Source organism: Xenia sp. Carnegie-2017, unplaced genomic scaffold (assembly GCF_021976095.1).
Source record: "Xenia sp. Carnegie-2017 unplaced genomic scaffold, XeniaSp_v1 HiC_scaffold_24, whole genome shotgun sequence".
NCBI classification, from domain to species: domain Eukaryota; kingdom Metazoa; phylum Cnidaria; class Anthozoa; order Malacalcyonacea; family Xeniidae; genus Xenia; species Xenia sp. Carnegie-2017.
In genome coordinates, this window is record NW_025813487.1 from 15,441,875 (window position 1) to 15,463,316 (window position 21,442).

At 34.5% G+C, this 21,442-nt stretch overlaps 3 protein-coding genes and 1 long non-coding RNA gene across 4 annotated transcripts; 2 read left to right on the forward strand and 2 right to left on the reverse strand.

Annotated features, from left to right (window-relative positions):
• Positions 1 to 161: 161 nt before the first annotated feature.
• LOC124450589 lies at positions 162 to 14,019 on the forward strand. The gene is made up of 3 exons (XR_006950114.1): positions 162 to 335; positions 465 to 520; positions 13,981 to 14,019. It is a non-coding gene; the product is annotated as an uncharacterized LOC124450589 (long non-coding RNA).
• On the reverse strand, positions 1,017 to 20,497 carry LOC124450586. Its single transcript, XM_047001217.1, has 3 exons — positions 20,332 to 20,497; positions 17,828 to 19,121; positions 1,017 to 1,695 (listed from the first exon to the last, which is right to left on the reverse strand). The coding sequence occupies exons 2-3, from the start codon at positions 19,071 to 19,073 to the stop codon at positions 1,466 to 1,468; spliced, it is 1,476 nt and encodes a 491-aa protein (XP_046857173.1). The 5' UTR covers positions 19,074 to 19,121; positions 20,332 to 20,497; the 3' UTR covers positions 1,017 to 1,465.
• LOC124450585 lies at positions 4,564 to 6,349 on the forward strand. Its single transcript, XM_047001216.1, has one exon. The coding sequence runs from the start codon at positions 4,631 to 4,633 to the stop codon at positions 6,215 to 6,217; it is 1,587 nt and encodes a 528-aa protein (XP_046857172.1). The 5' UTR covers positions 4,564 to 4,630; the 3' UTR covers positions 6,218 to 6,349.
• Positions 9,656 to 12,724, reverse strand: LOC124450587. Its single transcript, XM_047001218.1, has 2 exons — positions 12,511 to 12,724; positions 9,656 to 11,318 (listed from the first exon to the last, which is right to left on the reverse strand). Exon 2 carries the CDS (start codon positions 11,268 to 11,270, stop codon positions 9,795 to 9,797), a length of 1,476 nt encoding a protein of 491 aa, XP_046857174.1. The 5' UTR covers positions 11,271 to 11,318; positions 12,511 to 12,724; the 3' UTR covers positions 9,656 to 9,794.
• Positions 20,498 to 21,442: the final 945 nt, after the last annotated feature.

Consider the following 21,442-nt stretch of genomic DNA (forward strand, 5'->3'; position numbering starts at 1 on the left):
ATAATCGTGGTTATTACATGGATAAGTGAACGAGGACTTTCACGGTAATTTGTGAATCGCATGAACTTTCCCTGCTTGCACGTGGAACCCGCACGCCTCTCTGATCAAAAAAAAGATGTCGCCTGCACAACGTCTTCTGCCGTTGTTTCACAGTACATTTTCAACGCCTATATGTGCAAATAAAGCATATAAGGTTGGAATAAAGTCATAAAATTGGAAATGTAGACATTTACAAGTTACGCGTATGGAATTAATGGAAAGAACCGCGAAAGAGTCCTGTTTTGTAAAGTTTTTTGAAGCTCGAAGGCCGTTTTGATTCGTCATTTGAATTTCATGTAACGTGAAGCAATTTGTTGTTGAATTTTGCAATTGATATCCTGTTCTCAGTCGTTTAATTTTTTATCAACATAATTTGTTTGAACTATATTCAATATCTAAACGAGAATTGTTTTAAAATTTCGTAGGTTGTTGCTTGAGTAAATTTTACGGATCGGGACCAGGTGCTGATGGGCCGAGGCAGGTGAGTGAGTTATTTTCAATGTTTTTGTTTTAAACTGCCCATTTATTTTACAACAAGTCTCAAGTCTGAAAATATATGCATGGTCGTCGAGTTTACAGTATTTTATGCGCAGAGCGCGTTTAGGAATTCTGTATGAGAAGGGTTTGAGTTGGATTACATAATGTTTTTCGTGGTCGATTGTCCGACATTTGCAATTGCGTTACATAAAAAATTTGTGTTTCCGTGCTTACATATGTTTCCAGATTTAAATCCTATGCTTATGGAGTGCTCCTTTGTGGATATTTTATGTAGTCTCGCTATATTATTGCTTTTTTCATTAAACATGTACATCCATGGCCTTAAGGATGTTTTTGTTGGGGTGGCTGGTCGTGTTAAATTAAGTGTTGAAGGCGTAAGAAGGCAAAACAAATTATATTTTACCAGAAAGGGGAGTATTGGTTGCAATAACATTAAATCATCTCGGTGACTTGATCGAAACTTGCAAACTTGAGAAATGTCGATGTTGTAATCTCCATTGACTTTTTAGATAATTATTTTTTACATCGCGACGTCAACAAGCAGTGAATTAAAGGTTAATAAATAAAGTTCAATAAGCAAATACATATAATGTTAAAAACTTCGAAAATACTACCTAAACTAGTAAACTCAAATCATGTACTTGGAAATATAAATTATTGCTGATGACCTTCGTATGTTAGTGTTCCGTGATGAAAAAGGCTTCAAACATGTTGAAAGTTGCTTTGTGTCATGATAGCGCAAAGGAAAATTACTTTAAACAAATTTACTTGGTGCATATACAATTGCTGGACCTTGTCAATAACGGGCTAACGTATTATTGCGAAGAAATCAAGAAGCTATTTACAAATTTGATGTCCCCGGCTGTGTGACAAAATACATTTGAAATGTAGTCTTTGTTTGATTTTCAACAAGTTCATCAATGTTCATTCAAAATATTGTTGTACAGTTCCTGATATCATTTCTTGTCTCCTGATAACGTGATTGAAATACTGACATGAAGTCTCTGCTAAAATATGAAATAAGGACAAACACAAAAATGAAATTAGCTAACAAGTGTCTTTTCCAGTATCTTCTCCACACACGGCCAATGGGAATGTTGTAGTGATACATCTGAACATGATTTGATAAACAGTTAAAAATAAATTCAATGGCGAGACCAATTCCATGTTTGTATTTCAAAACTTTGAAGGTGGTAAAAAGTAAAGTAAGCTTGACTCAGAACGATAGTGCTGTATTCAAAAAGCATATCTTGTATTTCCAAGTCAGCTTGCAACCGTCTTGCATGTGCTGTGTTCCACGTTGATGCACGAAATCGTTGGAAATAGCCCAGAGAGTGTAACTTTAAGATTGTGCGTTTCCAAAAATTGATGAAACGTTGTCGAGTGGTCCTTATAAAAAACCCTGAAATTGATGACAATAATGAAAGACCAACGAATAGCCAAATACTTTGGAAATCAGATTGCATTATTCGAAACAAAAATATAGCTCCACCTCGGATAACGTACACGAGTACAAAACACCGACCAGGGTGAATAAGCTCTGAACTTTTGCTCAGTGCCATTTGCATACATATCATGGCAGGAACAATGGTTATCGCTGGAGAGGAGACGGCGATAAGGAATTTGAACCTATGCTCTTCTACTTTGTTGAAAAGGAAAATAATAGCGTATCTATTGATGTATGAAATAAAAGCACATAAAATTAACTCGATTAGAATAAGGGTCATAATATGAACATTCGAATATGAAACCACGATGTCGTTGGAACGGATGTTGTAAACTATTACGGAAGTTGAACACACTAACATAATGCAAAAGCAAACGCTTCTTGGATATCCATAGTACATTTCTGTGTTGTAAAGCTGAAACTCCATCAAAATCTGATCGTATATCACTATTAACAAGCCAAAAATTACAGCAATATAAGCAACAGATAAATACTTCGTTTTGAACTCTTTCCAACTGAATAATAAGATCATAGTAATTGGGAACCAAGTGTATATCACCAACGTTTGAACATTATGGCCATACAAGTGAGCACGTTGCACAGACAACGGCAGACTCTTGTTGTAATGATTCTGCAATTGCAAACATCTGTAAGTGGTGTTTATTGCCAATAATATTATTGCCATGGCCATAGCAGTTGATGGAATGATCGCTAGGAGGAGATGGATTGTCATCCACGTACTTTTCAAAAGAGATTTGCAAATGGTTCTACCATTTTGCAAGTTCGTTGTGTTCTGAAGTCCTTCATTCGCGATCTCCGAAATTAAAATTTGATCATTGTTGTCATTTATATCCATGTCGTCGTATTCTTTGTTAATATACGATACAAATGGTTCATTTTCAAGTTCTTTGAATTCAAAACCCATCTTTGCACGTCTTGAACTGCGAACGATAAAATCAATGATCTACCGAGAATCTTTTACGAAACAAGCTACAAACACAGTACACGCAAACTTAACTCGTGAATTAAAATGTAGTTCCGTTTTCTATAATGCTTCCGGGTGTAGATAAAAGCGGACCCGGACTACGGAGGCAAAACGCGCAAATAAAATGCTTTAGGTCCGTTCGTAAAATACTCTTATTCTACGTCGAAAAATAAACATTGAAAAAGCTAAAATAAAAACGAAACTAAATGATGCTTTTAAAAGCCAGTTTCGTGCAGCTCTGTTTTTAATGATTGTACGAACGTCTGTTTGTACAAGCTTTATCTTTCAGGATATATTTTTTGACCTCATTATTTAAAGCAATTAAACATGCATATTTTAATTTTCAGTCAGTCATATAGAGTGTAACGCAATGAAACCTCATTGTATTTTTTTCGTGTTTTGCGCGTTTTGCGTCCGCCGTCCGCGTCCGCTTTTTATCTACACCCAATGCTTCCTCCTAATATTTGTTGGTCCGTGACCTATCGACAATATCAAGTGTTTTTCCATTGCTAGATACACAACATTCAAGACTTGAAAAAATATTTTCCGAGACTCAAATAGTTAATAACGTACATACATGTATATTTTCCAAAAGCAATAATCTTATTGGACTGTTCAGTCTGATTAAACTACAAAACAATCAAAGCTTTGCTTATATTTGCTTTCGTGAACTTATAATCATTTAAAATTGATTATTGCAGTTAAAAGGTTGTAGTGTATACTTTGTAATTCACAACAAACAATTAATAACGTCAAATGAAATCGATTGCAGTAAGGATCATGATATGAACATTTGAAAACGATTGGTAAACTATAGGATTTCTGACCGCAAATTTTCAATCGCTACTACTACTGCCAATTAGATTTCTGGAAAAGATGGGATTCTGCACGCTGCTGATTTTTAAAAGAATTGCACAATTTCACGATATCTTACGGCGGTGCGGAATCCTACAATAAGTTTTTAAAATTTGAGCAAAGGGTTGTTTTGTTTGGTTTGCTTTGCTTGCTTTGGTTTTGTTTTGCAATGTATATTATTTGGCAATCTTGGTAATTGTGACAATTTATTTTAATGAACAACACAAAAAAATAATGCTTTATCCACAACTATAAACAAGTTATCTAACAACATTTGAATGTTAACCTTCCTCTCCTCTTCCTTGTGACGTTCAAATGTTGTTAACATTCAATTCCTCTTTTAACATTCAAATGTTGTTAGATGAGGCCGTGTTATTGTTTATAGTTCCTTGATAAAGCATTATGCTATTTTTTCTTGTTGTTTGATAACATTTCAACTATTTGACCTTATATTTTAATGAATTTGAGTTTTCAATCATAAAAAGTATAGAAAAAGCAGTTTTAAGATCTTTATTGAATCTAACTGTACACAGTAAAACTTGTTTCCTTTGGCAAAAAATAATTGTTTTTTTATCATGACTGTTCTTTTTACTTTTCCATCACGACTGTTTTTTCTAATTTTATTAATACGACTCGTTTTTAAATGATGCACTAAACAACTACTAATTATTATAAGGAAGAGGTTTTGAATTATTCGTGCTCATAACGTACATGTTTTCATACAACGAAACTGCTGAACTGCATCGGTGAACAATTGATGTAATTCATTGCACTTTCTATTTAGTCTTCACTTAAAAATAAATGAAATGTTGGAGGAGATAATCGGGTTTGCCTTGTCGGTCTGTTCACTTTTTGCTGCAGATACACCAAGAGTAAGTTCTAACACAGAAACTCTACCCGAAAATACAAATGTTGAATTTAGAGAAATCGAGAATGACGCACAAAAAACTTTCATCAACAAAGAATACGACGAGAATAATTATGCTAGATCAAGCGAAGATTTTGTCCACGGTCGCTCAAACCTTATTGAAAGAAATTATGAGAATTGTCAAAATAGTAGAAAAGTTTGGAGGACATTTTGGAAATGCTTGTGGATTAACTTAAATATCATTGTGGCCTCCATTATTTCTATTGCATTTTGTACAACGCTTGTTTACGTGGCAATGAATACCGCTTACAGCTGTCTGGATTGGCAGAGTCACAACAACAACAAGACATTACCGTTATCTATAAAACGTGCTCACATTTTTGGTCGTTGCGTGGAGTCGTTAACAGTGTATTTGTGGTTTCCATTTACAATGATGATATTATTTGGATGGAAAGAGTTTAAGGCAATGTTTTTATCCACGATTTATATAGCTGTCATATTTAGCGAGTTGAACGTTATTTATAAATTGATTTCATTTCAGTTTAATGTTTATGATACATATAGCTACTATGTATATCCTCCAAGTGTTTTGTTTTGGGTCTCAATAGTTTTATCGACGTTTGTGGTACTTTACAACATCCGTGCTTTCAAACCTTTCATCCCTTACTCCAACTTTCACATTACAGTGCTTATCATTATGCAATTTGTCTTTTGTACTTTGATTTCATATTTCTACAAGTTTATAATTATTCCTGAGTTCAATAACGTTCGTGTTAACTTGTTTAAATTCTTGATCGCCACGTCTTCACCATTGTTAGCGATTATTCCTACAGTCTTGTGTGGGCATTTGGCGTCGAGAAAAAGTTCTAAGGTCGTTCATCCCGGTCGTAGCTTTATCATGGTCTATATGATTCGAGGCGGCGTTATATTCCTTTATAGAACAATGCAGACAAACTTCAAAAGTATTTGGCTTTTTCTTGGTCTTTCATTGTTTTCAGCAGTTTTAAACTTTTCAAAAAAGGCGACCCAAGAACTTCGTTTCAAATTATGGAAACGAATGATTTCAGCTTTGAATAAGCTACGTTGTTTTAAAAGACTACAAGTTTTACCATGGAACACTGCTCGTGCAAGACGGTTGAAAGCTGACCTTGAAATTCAAGATATACTTTTTGAATACAACACCCTTGTTTTGAGCCAAGCTTACTTCATTTCATATCAGCTTCAAAGTTTTAACATCGCCACTGAACCATTGTTGTATGAGTTCCTGAAAAGAATTGTGATTGGTGTTTTAATAGATTTTATCTTTAACTGTCTGTCCAACTATGTGCAAATGTATTATTACAACATTCCCATTGGCCGCGTGTGGAAAAAGTACTGGAAACGACATTTGTTTGCCAATGTAGTAGTGGTTTTAGTAATTATTTCTTATTTCAGCCGAGATTTAGAATCTGTTTTTCAATCGCATTTTCAAAAGTCTGGAGCCAGTTCTACAAAGCACTCTATAAGAAATTGTTCTTTGCTTTAGTTAAGAATCATTATGATCTTTTATTAATAAATAAATTGTGTTTTAATAATATTAGTAATTGAATAGAAATATTAAAATATTCAGTCACATTACCAATAATATTTTCTAACCATAAAACACTGTATGGAGAAATTCACTTTGTCTTTCGCTCTTCTGCACGTCTTTCATCCTTCTTTCCTTTCAAAGATAGAGCTTTCAAATTTCTGAAATTTGGTGTTTTTTATCTGTTTAAGTGTCGACACTGCTCTGCGTCGTACGTGGGTCAAACCACGCGCCATTTACACACCAGAGTATCGGAACATTTGGGTAATTCTCTTTTGACAGAAAAAACTTCATCGAGTCCAATCAATTCCAGTGTGCTCACCATCTCAAAACCACTAATCACTCCACTAACTTTGACGACTTCGACATTCTATCATCCTCTCCTAATGCATACGAACTATCCATCCACGAAAGCCTCCTTATCTCCAACCTTAAACCATCTCTTAACGTCCAAGGCAGTTCCATCCCACTAAGTCTTATCGAATCTGTCTTTCGATCACATTTTAAAGAGTCTGTAAAGACATCTGTAAACTATGTTCGAAATTGTTCTTTGTTTTAGTCGAGAACCATACTGCACTTTTCCATTACCAATCATTTTTCAAGAGCAGTATCAACCATCATGCATTGCGCGTGTTTGTTTGTTTTTATCAGTGAATTGTAATATAAACTGGAACGATAACTTCTATAGTTTGTCCCGTGATTGGTTGAAGCCAAACATGCAGCTAAATTTTAATCAACTCCCCTCTGAAATAATGTGTGTTTTAATCATTGTTTTTGATTGTTTTCTTCGCGACTAACATTAGTTTTGGCTTCTTGGTAGTTAAAAAACGTGAAAAAATTAGTTATTGTTGTATTTTTGACAGATTTTTTTTAAATTGCGTCTACCATACTTAGTGTATTCTACAGCAAGATATTTTCGAGGAGAAAATTAATCGGCAAGAATCGAGGACAATTGATCGACCAACTAATACTATAAATAATGACGGACTAAATGGCAAAAAATACATAAAAATATTTCAATATTTGGAGCATTTTATAAAACTAATATGATTCTGTATGATTCACGTCCTTTTACGTTTTAAAAATGTTCCAGTGATATATCATATTCAATGACCTACAATTTTCTTTGTTTATTTATTCTTGTCTTTTAACAACACATACCAAGCTTACCGGCTCGTTTTATGAACGTGTTTTTTTTTCTTTGCTCACTTTTTATGCTTTACACGGACAGCACAAGAGCTAGGTGTTATGTATTTAAAATAAAATCTTGATTTTATGCATTTACATCATTAAGAAAAGCTTTTTAAAAACTCTTTTTGTGAGGATCTTGAACTTTTCTTAATAACGCTGAGCTGTATACATATTTGTATTGTGTGTGTGTTTCATGGCATGAAAAGTGCTTCTACGTATACTTAAAAACGTATTTTTCTCTTGTAAATACCTCAATTTTTACCATACCTTGTAGGTTGTGTATTTGACATGGAACTACAAAATTTTGGTGGTTTGAACTTTTGGCTATCCCTGGAACTTTCAAAAACTCAGAAACAGCAACAAAAAATCGCGCGGACATTTTCTTATTTTAGACTTTGCTTTCAAGTTTCTCAGCAATATGACTTTTGGCCAACTTTTTTCGACAATCTTTAAATTTGACCATTATTCTTCAAATTTAATAGTATTTACAAAAAGTAACGCAAAGTTTACTTTTAAAATTTTATAAATATAAAAATTTCATTTAGTTTACAAAAGGACTGGAGCGACCTCATCCGACTGCCATCATCTGCCTTCAATTTCCCCCTGACTTATAGTTCCAGTTGTTATTACAGTTCACTAGTTTTTATATGATGGCAGCGTGTAGCCATAAATGCAAGTTTCTTTACTAGATCTTGCCTGATGAGCTTAGACACCCTACCTGCTTAAAACTGTTAAAAATTTGAAAACGGGGGAGCGCTTAAACTTATCTAACCAATCAGGTAAAAAATTGCATGTATAGTCAGACTGCTGGAGTCCCACTGTATTTCATGGCCGATTGGGATTGTTTTAAATATCCTGTTTTATTAAAAGAAATTAGAATATTTGTCGAATCAGTTATTAACTACAATTACTGAAAAATTCCTTATTTTAACAAGGATTGCAGCAATTACAAAGGCCGCAAAGAGTGAAGGTCAACCATCACCCGCGCTATGCATGATGGTTTACACGCACTTTTTGATGATATTACACATGCATTAACTTCGAAACATGAAAACTATCAATTACTTTATATTATATTATGGAAAGCGTCACTTTCAGCAAAAATGTCGTGCTATGATTGGCTCAGAAACATTTTTGAAAAACAGCAAAGACCAGAAAGAAAGTAAGCTTTGTTTCAGGTCAAATAATGCCATATAATAAACTTTTAATAACCTCGCTTTCTCGGTCTTTACTGAGAAATATCGGACCTCTGTCTTTTTGTACAAATCTCGCACTACGGGCTCGGTCTCAACAAAAAGACCTCTGTCCGATATTTCTCTGTAAAGACTTCGCGCTTGGTTATCAAGGGCTTAATAATTATGGAGGAAGCTCATAAGAAAATGATGCACTGCACGTATTTCATTTTACAAAAGCCATATATAAAAAGGAAAAGAAAGAGATCACTTTAAGCAATTTGTTAACTTTAGTAGACAAGCTCATCAAAACATACAATATAACTATCGCACTTTATAACGTATTTTGATTGGAAAATTTTGATTTGACAAAATTTTAGACTTTTTGATTCTGGTTTTTAGTTTACTAGTCCCAGTAAATTTCTATACTTTGCAAAATGATTTTTGACGACAGTTTTTGTCATGATATCAACATACTTCAAATTTTCAAAACTTATAAATAATTACAATTGTCCAACATGAAACTTTAAGGCCATGGATAGCATTTTTATTGAGTGTAACGCGTCGTCTTTCGCTTAAGACACAACCAAACTAAGTGATTTACATAAATAAATTGAGTTGAAGTTTGTAAAATTAAATAGAGTTTTTACTATTTTTTTGAATTACTTAACATACATGCAGAGGAGACTTCTCTGTATTGAAATATATTTATCATCAATAAGCTTTCTTTCGTAAGCATTTGGAGCGTGAGATAGGTTGTAAGCGCTGTACGAGAATATGATAGATTCCTTCACGTTCGTAGTACATTTGAAATGTTTACGGAGGGGAGGGGGGGGGTGGGTGGGTTTAATGGGTAGAAATTGCATAAACTGGTTTCTTATGTTTTCTGTACCATGTGTATCGTAAGTTAATTTGGCATGAAAAAGCAAGGGATATGATCTTAAAGCATGTTGTAAGTTACTTTTAAGAGTGACCAAACAAGAATCAAATACATACATTTACAAACTTAGGTAAAATAAACTTGCACGAAGTGTTCTGTGGTATTTTGTCGAAGTATCTCATAATTCCAAAGACGTTATTATTTACGTATTAAATGCCTAATAACACTAATACAAAATAAGTTGTAAGTATGTAGTCTTTGCTTGTTTTTTAACCAGTTCATCAATAATTACTCAAAATATTGTTGTACAGTTCCTGATATTATTTCGTGTCTCCCGGTAACGTGATTGAAATACTGACGTGAAATCTCTGCTAAAATATGCAATAATAACAAACACAAAAATGAAATTGGCAGACAAATGTCGTTTCCAGTATCTTCTCCACACACGGCCAATGGGAATGTTGTAGTGATACATCTGAACATGATTTGATAAACAGTTAAAAATAAATTCAATGGCGAGACCAATTGCAATTCTTTCAAGGAACTCGCAAATCAGCGGCCATGTTTGTATTTCAAAACTTTGAAGGTGGTAAAAAGTAAAGTAAGCTTGACTCAAAACGATAGTGCTGTATTCAAAAAGCATATCTTGTATTTCCAAGTCAGCTTGCAACCGTCTTGCATGTGCTGTGTTCCACGTTAATGCGCGAACTCGTAGGAAATAGCCCAGGGAGTGTAATTTTGAGATTGTGCGTTTCCAAAAATTGAAACGAATTTGTCGAGTGGTCTTCACGAAAAAACCTGAAATTGATGACGATAATGAAAGACCAACGAATAACCAAATTCTTTGGAAATCAGATTGCATTGTTCGAAACAAAAATATTGCTCCACCTCGTATAATGTACACGAGTACAAAACAACGATCAGGGTGAACAAGCTCTGAACTTTTTCTCAGTGCCATTTGCATACATATCAGAGCAGGAACGAGAGTCATCACTGCAGGCGAGGCAGCGATGAAGAATTTGACCCTCGGCTCTTGTACTTTGTTAAAAATAACAATGGCTCCGTACTTGTAGATATATGAAATTATAACACACAAAATGACTTCGATAAGAATGACAGCCATTATGTGAACATTCGAATATGAAATCATGTTGTCGCTGGAACGGATGTTGTAAACCATTACGGAAGCTGAACACACGATCATAACGCAAAAAACAACGTTTCTCGGATATCTGTAATACATTTCTGTGTTATAAAGCTGAAACTCCAGCAATATCTGATCATATATCACTACTAACAGACCAAAAATTACCGCAATATAAGCAACAGATAAATACTTCGTTTTGAATTCTCTCCAACTGAATAATAAGATCATAGTAAGTGGGAACCATGAAAATATCACCATGGTTTGAAAATTGTCACCGTAGACGCGTGTACGTCTCACAGACAATGGTAGGGTCTTGTTGTAATGATTCTGCCATTGCAAACATCCGTAGGTGGTGTTAATTGACAGGAATATTACTGCCATGGCCAATACAGTTGATGGAATGATCGCTAAGAGGAGATGGATTGTCATCCACGTACTTTTTATAAGAGATTTGCAAATGTTTTTGCCATTTTGCAAGTTTGTTGTGTTCTCAAGTCTTTCATTCGTGATCTCCGAAGATAAAATTTGACCATTGTTGTCATTTATGTCGACGTCATCGTATTCTTTGTTGATATACGATACAAACGGTTCGTTTTCAAGTTCTTTGAATTCAAAACCCATCTCTTCACATCTTCAAATTTTCGTCAACCATGGAGGCAACAATTTTTTCTGGAAAAAAACAGTTCGTAATACTAATCACAAGCAGAGTTGGGCAACTTGGCTTACATTTTGACATTTTAAAATGAAATATAGTTACGCGTTCTATATTCCTTGTCATTGATAACTGTTGATCCATGACGTATTGAAATATCACTTTATTTAGGCGATTGTCACGCGATGATGTATTGTTAGTTTTAATATTTGTTGTGGGTTTTAGTTGAGTTGAGGAGCTTAAAGATAACGCATTCACTATAGAGATGGATTTCAAAATATGACATAAATTCTTCATGGGATCAATACCCTATTTTCTCATGTGAGCATCTGAGATTTTTTTAATTTTCAAAGCCCTAAGTGTGTGGCGGCTCACTTGGGAACGGCCCCTTGATTGAGTTAACAAAAACTAATCACAATGGTTAGAAAGTTTGTTTCATTGCTAATATTTCTTTTTGAGTCGTCAAGTAAAGATAAGTAAAATGCTTGAGGAGATAATCGCGTTTGTTTTGTCGTTTTGTTCACTTTTTTACCGCAGATACACCGAGAGTAAGTTCGAGCAAGTAAGTTCGAGAGAGTATGTTGGAGCGAGTATATTCGAGAGAGTAAATTCGAGAGAGTAAGTTCGAGCGAGTAAGTTGGTTGAATTAGGGAAATGAGGGATACATATTAATGAAAAACATATTAACATAGAATACGAGTTAGATAATGGTGGTGTGATTTATTAATCAAATATTTTATTGTAACGGCCCTAAAGTCACTATTTAGCAAGCTGTGATGATTATGAAAGTAGTAAAGTTTGAATTTGAAGACATGGCTATGTTTCTTGGTTAATTTAAACATCATTGTAGCGTTCACACTCCATCGATCATTGCTGTTGCGTTTGCTATGTGGTTTGTTTACGTGGCAATGAATGCCTTCTACAGCTGTGTTTGAAAGTTAAGTCACAAACACACTTCCGTTATTTGCAAAACGCGCTAAATCGTTATGGTCTCCATCGACAATAATATTACGTGGATGGGAAGAATTTGAAACAAAATTTTCAACTACCGCTTATATTGATCTCATGGGCGAGTTGGTCTCCATAATTAAGTTGATTTTATTTTAGTTCGAATTCAATCGGCTACTACATGTACATATCGTATTTGCTATTCTGAACGCTTAATATTTTCTGCATTTGTTATATTGTTCAATATTAGAGCTAACAAACCTTTTATTCCTTATTCCAACTGTCACATCACAGCGCTCGTTCTTACAGAATTTGCTGTCGGTACTTCACTTTCTTATCTCTACATTTATGCAGTTATCCCTGTGTTCGCTAGAGCTCGTCAAAATTCATTTAAATTCTTCATCACCACTTCATCACCACTTCATCACCACTTCATCACCACTAATAGTTTATACTCCTACGGTGTTCTGTAAGCATGAAGCGTTTAGTAAAAGTTCCGAGGTCGTTCAGCCCGGTCGTAGTTTTGTCTTGGTGTACATATTCCGAGGTGGCGTTATGTTCGTTCATAGAATGATGCAGCCAGATTTCAAATTTGTGACTTTTTATTAATCTCTCGTTGTTTCTGCCGTTATAAACTTTTTAAAATACTTTTTAAATTTTTTTACATTGTTTTCAAGGACTACAAGTTTTACCGTGGAACACTCTTATTTTGAGTCAAACTTATTTCATTTCCCAACAGCTTCAAAGTTTTAACATCTCCACGGAAGCATTGTTGTACGAGGTCTTGCAAAGAATTGTGATTGGTATTTTAAACGATTTCATCTTTAAGTGTATGTCTAACTTTGTACAAATGTATTATTACAACATTCCCATTGACCGCGTGTGGAAGAAGTACTGGAAACGACATTTGTTGGCCAATATAGTAGTGGTGTTGGGAATTATTGCTCATTTAAGCAGACAGTCGGTATCGGTGTTTTGATCCCTATTTCAAAAGTTTGGAGAGGGTTTTGCGACGGACGTCATTAGGAATTGTAGGTTGTTTTGGCCAAGGATTATATTGCACTTTTGCTGTGTAATTTATGTTTTTTTTGATGATATGGTTGGTGGTTTGATGATATAGCTTGAATTTTTCGACGGTGGTGTAACATATGATGGTGTTACCGTCGTTTTCTGTTTCCTAAATTATAATAGTTTAACTTCTGTGACATCACACAAAGATCCCCTAGTACGGTTTATCAAAATATCAAATCAACACTTGTGTTTGACAGGTATTGTTAGTTTATAAGTTTAGAAACTCTAAACTTTTTCCCTAACTCGTTTGCGTACATATAATGGCACGACAATGGTCATCCCTGGAGATTATAGGCGCCAATTAGAAGTTTGAACCTTGGCTGTTGTACTTTACAACAATATTTAGCAATAACCGAAAATTTTTGTCCAAAATATTCTCCACAACCTTCAATAGTTGTAATAAGAAAATTGATGCGGATCATAAAAGTGTAAAATTTCATCTGTAGCAAATTATGTCATTTTTGTGGACACGTCATGAACAAGGATACTTTTCAGTTATGTGCAAATTGCAACAAAAATGAAGCTGCATGGCCAGCAAATGTCGTTTCCAATATCTTCTCCACACACGGCCAATAGGAATGTTGTAGTGATACATCTGAACATGATTTGATAAACAGTTAAAAATAAATTGAATGATGAGATCAATCGTAATTCTTTTAGAGAACTCTAAAATTAGTGGCCCCGCTTTTATTTTAAAACTTTGAAGGATGTAAAAAGTGATGTAAGCTTGACTAGTTGGCTAAAATCAACAGTGCTGTATTCAAAAAGCATACCTTGACTTTGCAAGTAAGCTTGCTAACGTTTTGCATGTCCAGTGTGCAGTGTTCTACGGAAGTCGGAAGAGCGCGAACTCTTTGGAAATAGCCCACGAAGTTTTATTTTGAGATTTTGCGTTTCTAAAAGTTGAAGCGAGTTTGAGTGGTCTTTATGAAAAAACCGGAAATTGCTGACAATAATGAACTCAGATTGCATTCTTCGAAACAACAATATTATCTCTTATAATGTTAACGAGAACAAAATAACGATCAGGGTGAACAAGCTTGGGTCTTTTTCTCAGTGCCATTTGTTTACATATCAGAGCAGGAATGAGAGTCGACGATGAAGAATTTAAACCTTGGCTCTTGTTCTTTGTTGAAAACAAGAACTCCGTCCTTTAGGTATATGAAAGTTAAGAACATAAAATGAATTCAATTAGAATAAGGGTCATAATATGAACATTCGAATACGAAACCACGATGTCGCTGTAACGGAACGTCGCCGTCTTCTCGGGAAAAATAAGTTGGTAATACTAATCACAAGAAAAGTTGGTTAGCTTGGTTTCAATGTTTACGATTTACATGTAACACTTTGTTTGACATAGTTCCGTGTTCTATATTGCTTGTCATACATATTGTAATATTATTTTATTCAGACGAATGTCACGCAATGGTTTATTGTTAGTTTTAATGTTTAATGCGAAGCTTGATGAAGCTCTGGAGCTCAAAGAAAATTTAATGTGTTCATTATAGAAATGGATGTCGAAACATAAATTTATTAGCGGATCATAACCTTATTTTCTCATTTGAGCATTTGAGGTATTTTTTATTTTAAAAGCCTTAAGTGGGCGGCTCATTTAGGAGCGGCCCCTTCCTTGAATGATTAATTAAACAGAACAAAAACTAATAAAATGGCAAGAAAGTTTGTTTCATTCCTAATATTTCTTTTTGTGTCGTCTGGTAACGATAAGTGAAATGCTGGAGGAGATAATTGGGTTTACCTTGTCAATTTGTTCACTTTTTGCTGCAGATACACCAAGAGTAAGTTCTAACTCAGAAATTTTACCCGAAAAGGCAAATGTTGAGTTCACAGAAATTGAGAATGATGCAGAACAAAGTTATATCAACAAAGAATACGACGACGATATTTGTGGTGAAACATTAATTGAACATTTTGTTGGTAGCGACTCAAGCCATTATGTAACAAGTTGTGGTGATGATTACAAAAATGGCAAAGTTTGGAAGACATTTTGGAAATGCTTGTGGGTGAATTTAAGCATCCTTGTAGCGTTCATCATTCCCATTGCATTTGCTTTAACGCTTGTTTACGTGTCAATGAATACTGTTTACAGCTGTTGGGAATGGCAGAATCACAAGAACAACACATTACCGTTATCTGTAAAACGTGCTCACGTCTTTGGTGATTGCGTGGAATCGTTTCTGATATATTTATGGTTTCCGCTGACAATGATGATATTATTTGGATGGAAAGAGTTTAAAGCAAAGTTTTCATCCACGATTTATATCGCTGTCATATTTAGCGAGTTGGTCGTTATTTATCAATTGATTTCACTTCAGTTTAATACTTATGATACATATAGGTACTATAGATATCCTCCAAGTGTTCTGTTTTGTGTCTCGATGGTTTTCTCGACATTTATGGTACTTCACAACATCCGTGTTTTCAAACCTTTCATCCCTTACTCCAATTTTCACATTACAGTACTTATCATTATGCAATTTGTCTTTTGTACTTTGATTTCATATTTCTACAAGTTTATAATTATTCCTGAGTTCAATAACGTTCGTGTTAACTTGTTTAAATTCTTGATCGCTACGTCTTCACCATTGTTAGCGATTATTCCTACAGTCTTGTGTGGGCATTTGGCGTCGAGAAAAAGTTCTAAGGTCGTTCATCCAGGTCGTAGCTTTATCATGGTCTCTATGATTCGAGGTGGCGTTATATTCCTTTATAGAACAATGCAGACAAACTTCAAAAGTATTTGGCTTTTTGTTGGTCTTTCATTGTTTTCAGCAGTTTTAAACTTTTCAAAAAAGGCGACCCAAGAACTTCGTTTCAAATTATGGAAAGGAATAATTTCAGCTTTAAAGAAGCTACGTTGTTTTAAAAGACTACAAGTTTTACCATGGAACACTGCACATGCAAGACGGTTGAAGGCTGACCTTGAAATTCAAGATATACTTTTTGAATACAACACCCTTGTTTTGAGTCAAACCTATTACATTTCATATCAGCTTCAAAATTTTAACATCGCCACTGAACCATTGTTGTATGAGTTCCTGAAAAGAATCGTGATTGGTGTTTTAATAGATTTCATCTTTAACTGTTTGTCCAACTATGTACAAATGTATTATTACAACATTCCCATTGGCCGCGTGTGGAAAAAGTACTGGAAACGACATTTGTTTGCCAATGTAGTTGTGGTTTTGGTAATTATTGCTTATTTCAGCCGAGATTTAGAATCTGTTTTTCAATCGCATTTTGAAAAGTCTGGAGCCAGTTCTGCAAAATACTCTATAAGAAATTGTTCTTTGTTTTAGTTAAGAATCATTATGATCTTTTATTAATAAATAAATTGTGTTTTAATAATATTAGTAATTGAATAGAAATATTAAAATAATCAGTCACATTACCAATAATATTTTCTAAACATAAAAAACTGTATGGAGAAATTGGCTTTGTCTTTCGCTCTTCTGCACGTCTTTCATCCTTCTTTCCTTTCAAAGATAAAGTTTCCAAATTTCTGAAATCTGGTGTTGCTTATCTATTGAAGTGTCGACACTGCTCTGCGTCGTACGTGGGTCAAACCGCGCGCCATTTACACACGTATTTTATTTTACAAAAGCCATATTTAAAAGGAAAAGAAAGAGATCACACTAAGCAATTTGTTAACTTTAGTAGACACGCTCATCAAAACATACAATCTAACTATCTCACTTTATAACGTATTTTGATTGGAAAATTTTTATTTAACGAAATTTTAAACTTTTTGATTCTGGTTTTTAGTTTACTAGTTCCAGTAAATTTCTATACTTTGCAAAATGATTTTTGACGACAGTTTTGTCATGATATCAACATACTTCAAATTTTCAAAACTTATAAATAATTACAATTGTCCAACATGAAACTTTAAGGCCATGGATAGCATTTTTATTGAGTGTAACGTGTCGTCTTTAATGGGTAGAAATTGCATAAACTGGTTTCTTATGTTTTCTGTGCCATGTGTATCGTAAGTTAATTTGGCATGAAAAAGCTAGGGATATGATCTTAAAGCATGTTGTAAGTTACTTTTAAGAGTGACCAAACAAGAATCAAATACATACATTTACAAACTTATGTAAAATAAACTTGCACGAAGTGTTCTGTGGTATTTTGTCGAAGTATCTCATAATTCCAAAGACGTTATTATTTTACGTATTAAATGCCTAATAACAGTAATACAAAATAAGTTGTAAGTATGTAGTCTTTGCTTGTTTTTCAACCAGTTCATCAATAATTACTCAAAATATTGTTGTACAGTTCCTGATATCATTTCGTGTCTCCCGGTAACGTGATTGAAATACTGACGTGAAATCTATGCTAAAATATGCAATAATAACAAACATTAAAATGAAATTGGCCCACAAATGTCGTTTCCAGTATCTTCTCCACACACGGCCAATGGGAATGTTGTAGTGATACATCTGAACATGATTTGATAAACAGTTAAAAATAAATTCAATGGCGAGACCAATTGCAATTCTTTCAAGGAACTCTAAAATCAGCGGCCATGTTTGTATTTCAAAACTTTGAAGGTGGTAAAAAGTAAAGTAAGCTTGACTCAAAACGATAGTGCTGTATTCAAAAAGCATATCTTGTATTTCCAAGTCAGCTTGCAAACGTCTTGCATGTGCTGTGTCCCACGTTAATGCACGAACTCGTAGGAAATAGCCCAGGGAGTGTAATTTTGAGATCGTACGTTTCCAAAAATTGAAGCAAATTTGTCGTGTGGTCTTCACGAAAAAACCTGAAATCGATGACGATAGTGAAAGACCAACAAATAGCCAAATACTTTGGAAATCAGATTGCATAGTTCGAAACAAAAATATAGCTCCACCTCGGATAAAGTAGACAAGGACAAAACAACGGCCAGGGTGAACAAGCTCTGAACTTTTTCTCAGTGCCATTTGCATACATATCAGAGCAGGAACGAGAGTCATCACTGCAGGCGAGGCAGCGATGAAGAATTTGACCCTCGGCTCTTGTACTTTGTTAAAAATAACAATGGCTCCGTACTTGTAGATATATGAAATTATAACACACAAAATGACTTCGATAAGAATGACAGCCATTATGTGAACATTCGAATATGAAATCATGTTGTCGCTGGAACGGATGTTGTAAACCATTACGGAAGCTGAACACACGATCATAACGCAAAAAACAACGTTTCTCGGATATCTGTAATACATTTCTGTGTTATAAAGCTGAAACTCCAGCAATATCTGATCATATATCACTACTAACAGACCAAAAATTACCGCAATATAAGCAACAGATAAATACTTCGTTTTGAATTCTCTCCAACTGAATAATAAGATCATAGTAAGTGGGTACCATGAAAATATCACCATGGTTTGAAAATTGTCACCGTAGACGCGTGTACGTCTCACAGACAACGGTAGGGTCTTGTTGTAATGATTCTGCCATTGCAAACATCCATAGGTGGTGTTAATTGACAGGAATATTAGTGCCATGGCCATAGCAGTTGATGGAATGATCGCTAAGAGGAGATGGATTGTCATCCACGTACTTTTTATAAGAGATTTGCAAATGTTCGTACCATTTTGCAAGTTTGTTGTGTTCTCAAGTCTTTCATTCGTGATCTCTGAAGATAAAATTTGACCATTGTTGTCATTTATGTCGACGTCATCGTATTCTTTGTTGATATACGATACAAACGGTTCGTTTTCAAGTTCTTTGAATTCAAAACCCATCTCTTCACGTCTTCAAATTTTCGTCAACCATGGAGGCAACAATTTTTTCTGAAAAAAAAGTTCGTAATACTAATCACAAGCAGAGTTGGGCAACTTGGTTTACATTTTGACATTTTACAATGAAGATATACTTCCGCGTTTTATATTGCTTTTCATTGATAATTGTTCATCCATGAGGTGTTGAAATATCATTTCATTTAGGCGATTGTCACGCGATGATGTATTGTTAGTTTTATTATTTGTTGTGGGTTTTAGTTGAGTTGAGGAGCTTAAAGATAACGCATTCATTATAGAGATGGATTTCAAAATATGACATAAATTCTTCATGGGATCAATACCCTATTTTCTCATGTGAGCATCTGAGATTTTTTTAATTTTCAAAGCCCTAAGTGTGTGGCGGCTCACTTGGGAACGGCCCCTTGATTGAGTTAACAAAAACTAATCACAATGGTTAGAAAGTTTGTTTCATTGCTAATATTTCTTTTTGAGTCGTCAAGTAAAGATAAGTAAAATGCTTGAGGAGATAATCGCGTTTGTTTTGTCGTTTTGTTCACTTTTTTACCGCAGATACACCGAGAGTAAGTTCGAGCGATTAAGTTCGAGCAAGTAAGTTCGAGAGAGTATATTCGAGAGAGTAAGTTCGAGCGAGTAAGTTCTAGAGAGTAAGTTCGAGAGAGTAAGTTCGAGCGAGTAAGTTAGTTGAGTTAGGGAAATTAGGGATGATGCAGAAAAACATATTAACATAGAATACGAGTTAGATAATGGTGGTGTGATGTATTAATCGAACATTTTATTGTAACGACCCTATAGTCACTATTTAACAAGCTGTGATGATTGTGAAAGTGTAAAGTTTGAATTTGAAGACATTATGGCTATGTTTTTGGTTGATTTAAACATCATTGTAGCGTTCACACTCCATCGATCATTGCGTTTGCTATGTCGTTTGTCTACGTGGCAATGAATGCCCTCTACAGCTGTGTGGGAAAGTTAAGTCACAAACACACTTCCGTTATTTGCAAAACGCGCTAAATCGTTATGGTCTCCATCGACAATAATATTATGTGGATGGGAAGAATTTGAAACAAAATTTTCAACTACCGCTTATATTGATCTCATGGGCGAGTTGGTCTCCATAATTAAGTTGATTTTATTTTAGTTCGAATTCAATCGGCTACTACATGTACATATCGTATTTGCTATTCTGAACGCTTAATATTTTCTGCATTTGTTATATTGTTCAATATTAGAGCTAACAAACCTTTTATTCCTTATTCCAACTGTCACATCACAGCGCTCGTTCTTACAGAATTTGCTGTCGGTACTTCACTTTCTTATCTCTACATTTATGCAGTTATCCCTGTGTTCGCTACAGCTCTTCAAAATTCATTTAAATTCTTCATCACCATCACCACTAAAGCTTATACTCCTACGGTGTTCTGTAAGCATGAAGCGTTTAGTAAAAGTTCGAGGTGGTTAAGCCCGGTCGTAGTTTTGTCTTGGTGTACATATTCCGAGGTGGCGTTATGTTCGTTCATAGAATGATGCAGACAGATTTCAAATTTGTAACTTCTTATTAATCTCTCGTTGTTTCTGCCGTTTTAAACTTTTTATAATACTTTTTAAATTTTTTTTACATTGTTTTCAAAGACTACAAGTTTTACCGTGGAACACTCTTGTTTTGAGTCAAACTTATTTCATTTCATAACAGCTTCAAAGTTTTAACATTTCCACGGAAGCATTGTTGTACGTGCTCTTGCAAAGAATTGTGATTGGTGTGTTAATCGATTTCATCTTTAAGTGTATGTCTAACTTTGTACACATGTATTATTACAACATTCCCATTGACCGCGTGTGGAAGAAGTACTGGAAACGACATTTGTTGGCCAATGTAGTAGTGGTGTTGGTAATTATATTTAATAAAAATGGATGTCGTATTTCATGGAAATGGTATTTTTATTTTGAAAGCCTTTAGTGTGGCGGCTCATTTAGGAGCGCCCCTTGATGATTAATTAAACAGAACAAAAACTAATCAAAATGGCAAGAAAGTTTGTTTCATTCCTAATATTTCCTTTTGAGTCGTCTGGTAACGATAAGTGAAATGCTGGAGGAGATAATTGGGTTTGCCTTGTCAATTTGCTCACTTTTTGCTGCAGATACAACAAAAGTAAGCTCTAACTCAGAAACTTTACCCGAAAATGCAAATGTTGAGTTCACAGAAATTGAGAATGATGCAGAAAAAAATTATATCAACAAAGAATACGACGACGATATTTGTGGTGAAACAATAATCGAACATTTTGTTCGTAGCGACTCAAGCCATTATGTAACAAGTTGTGGTGATGATTACAAAAATGGCAAAGTTTTGAAGA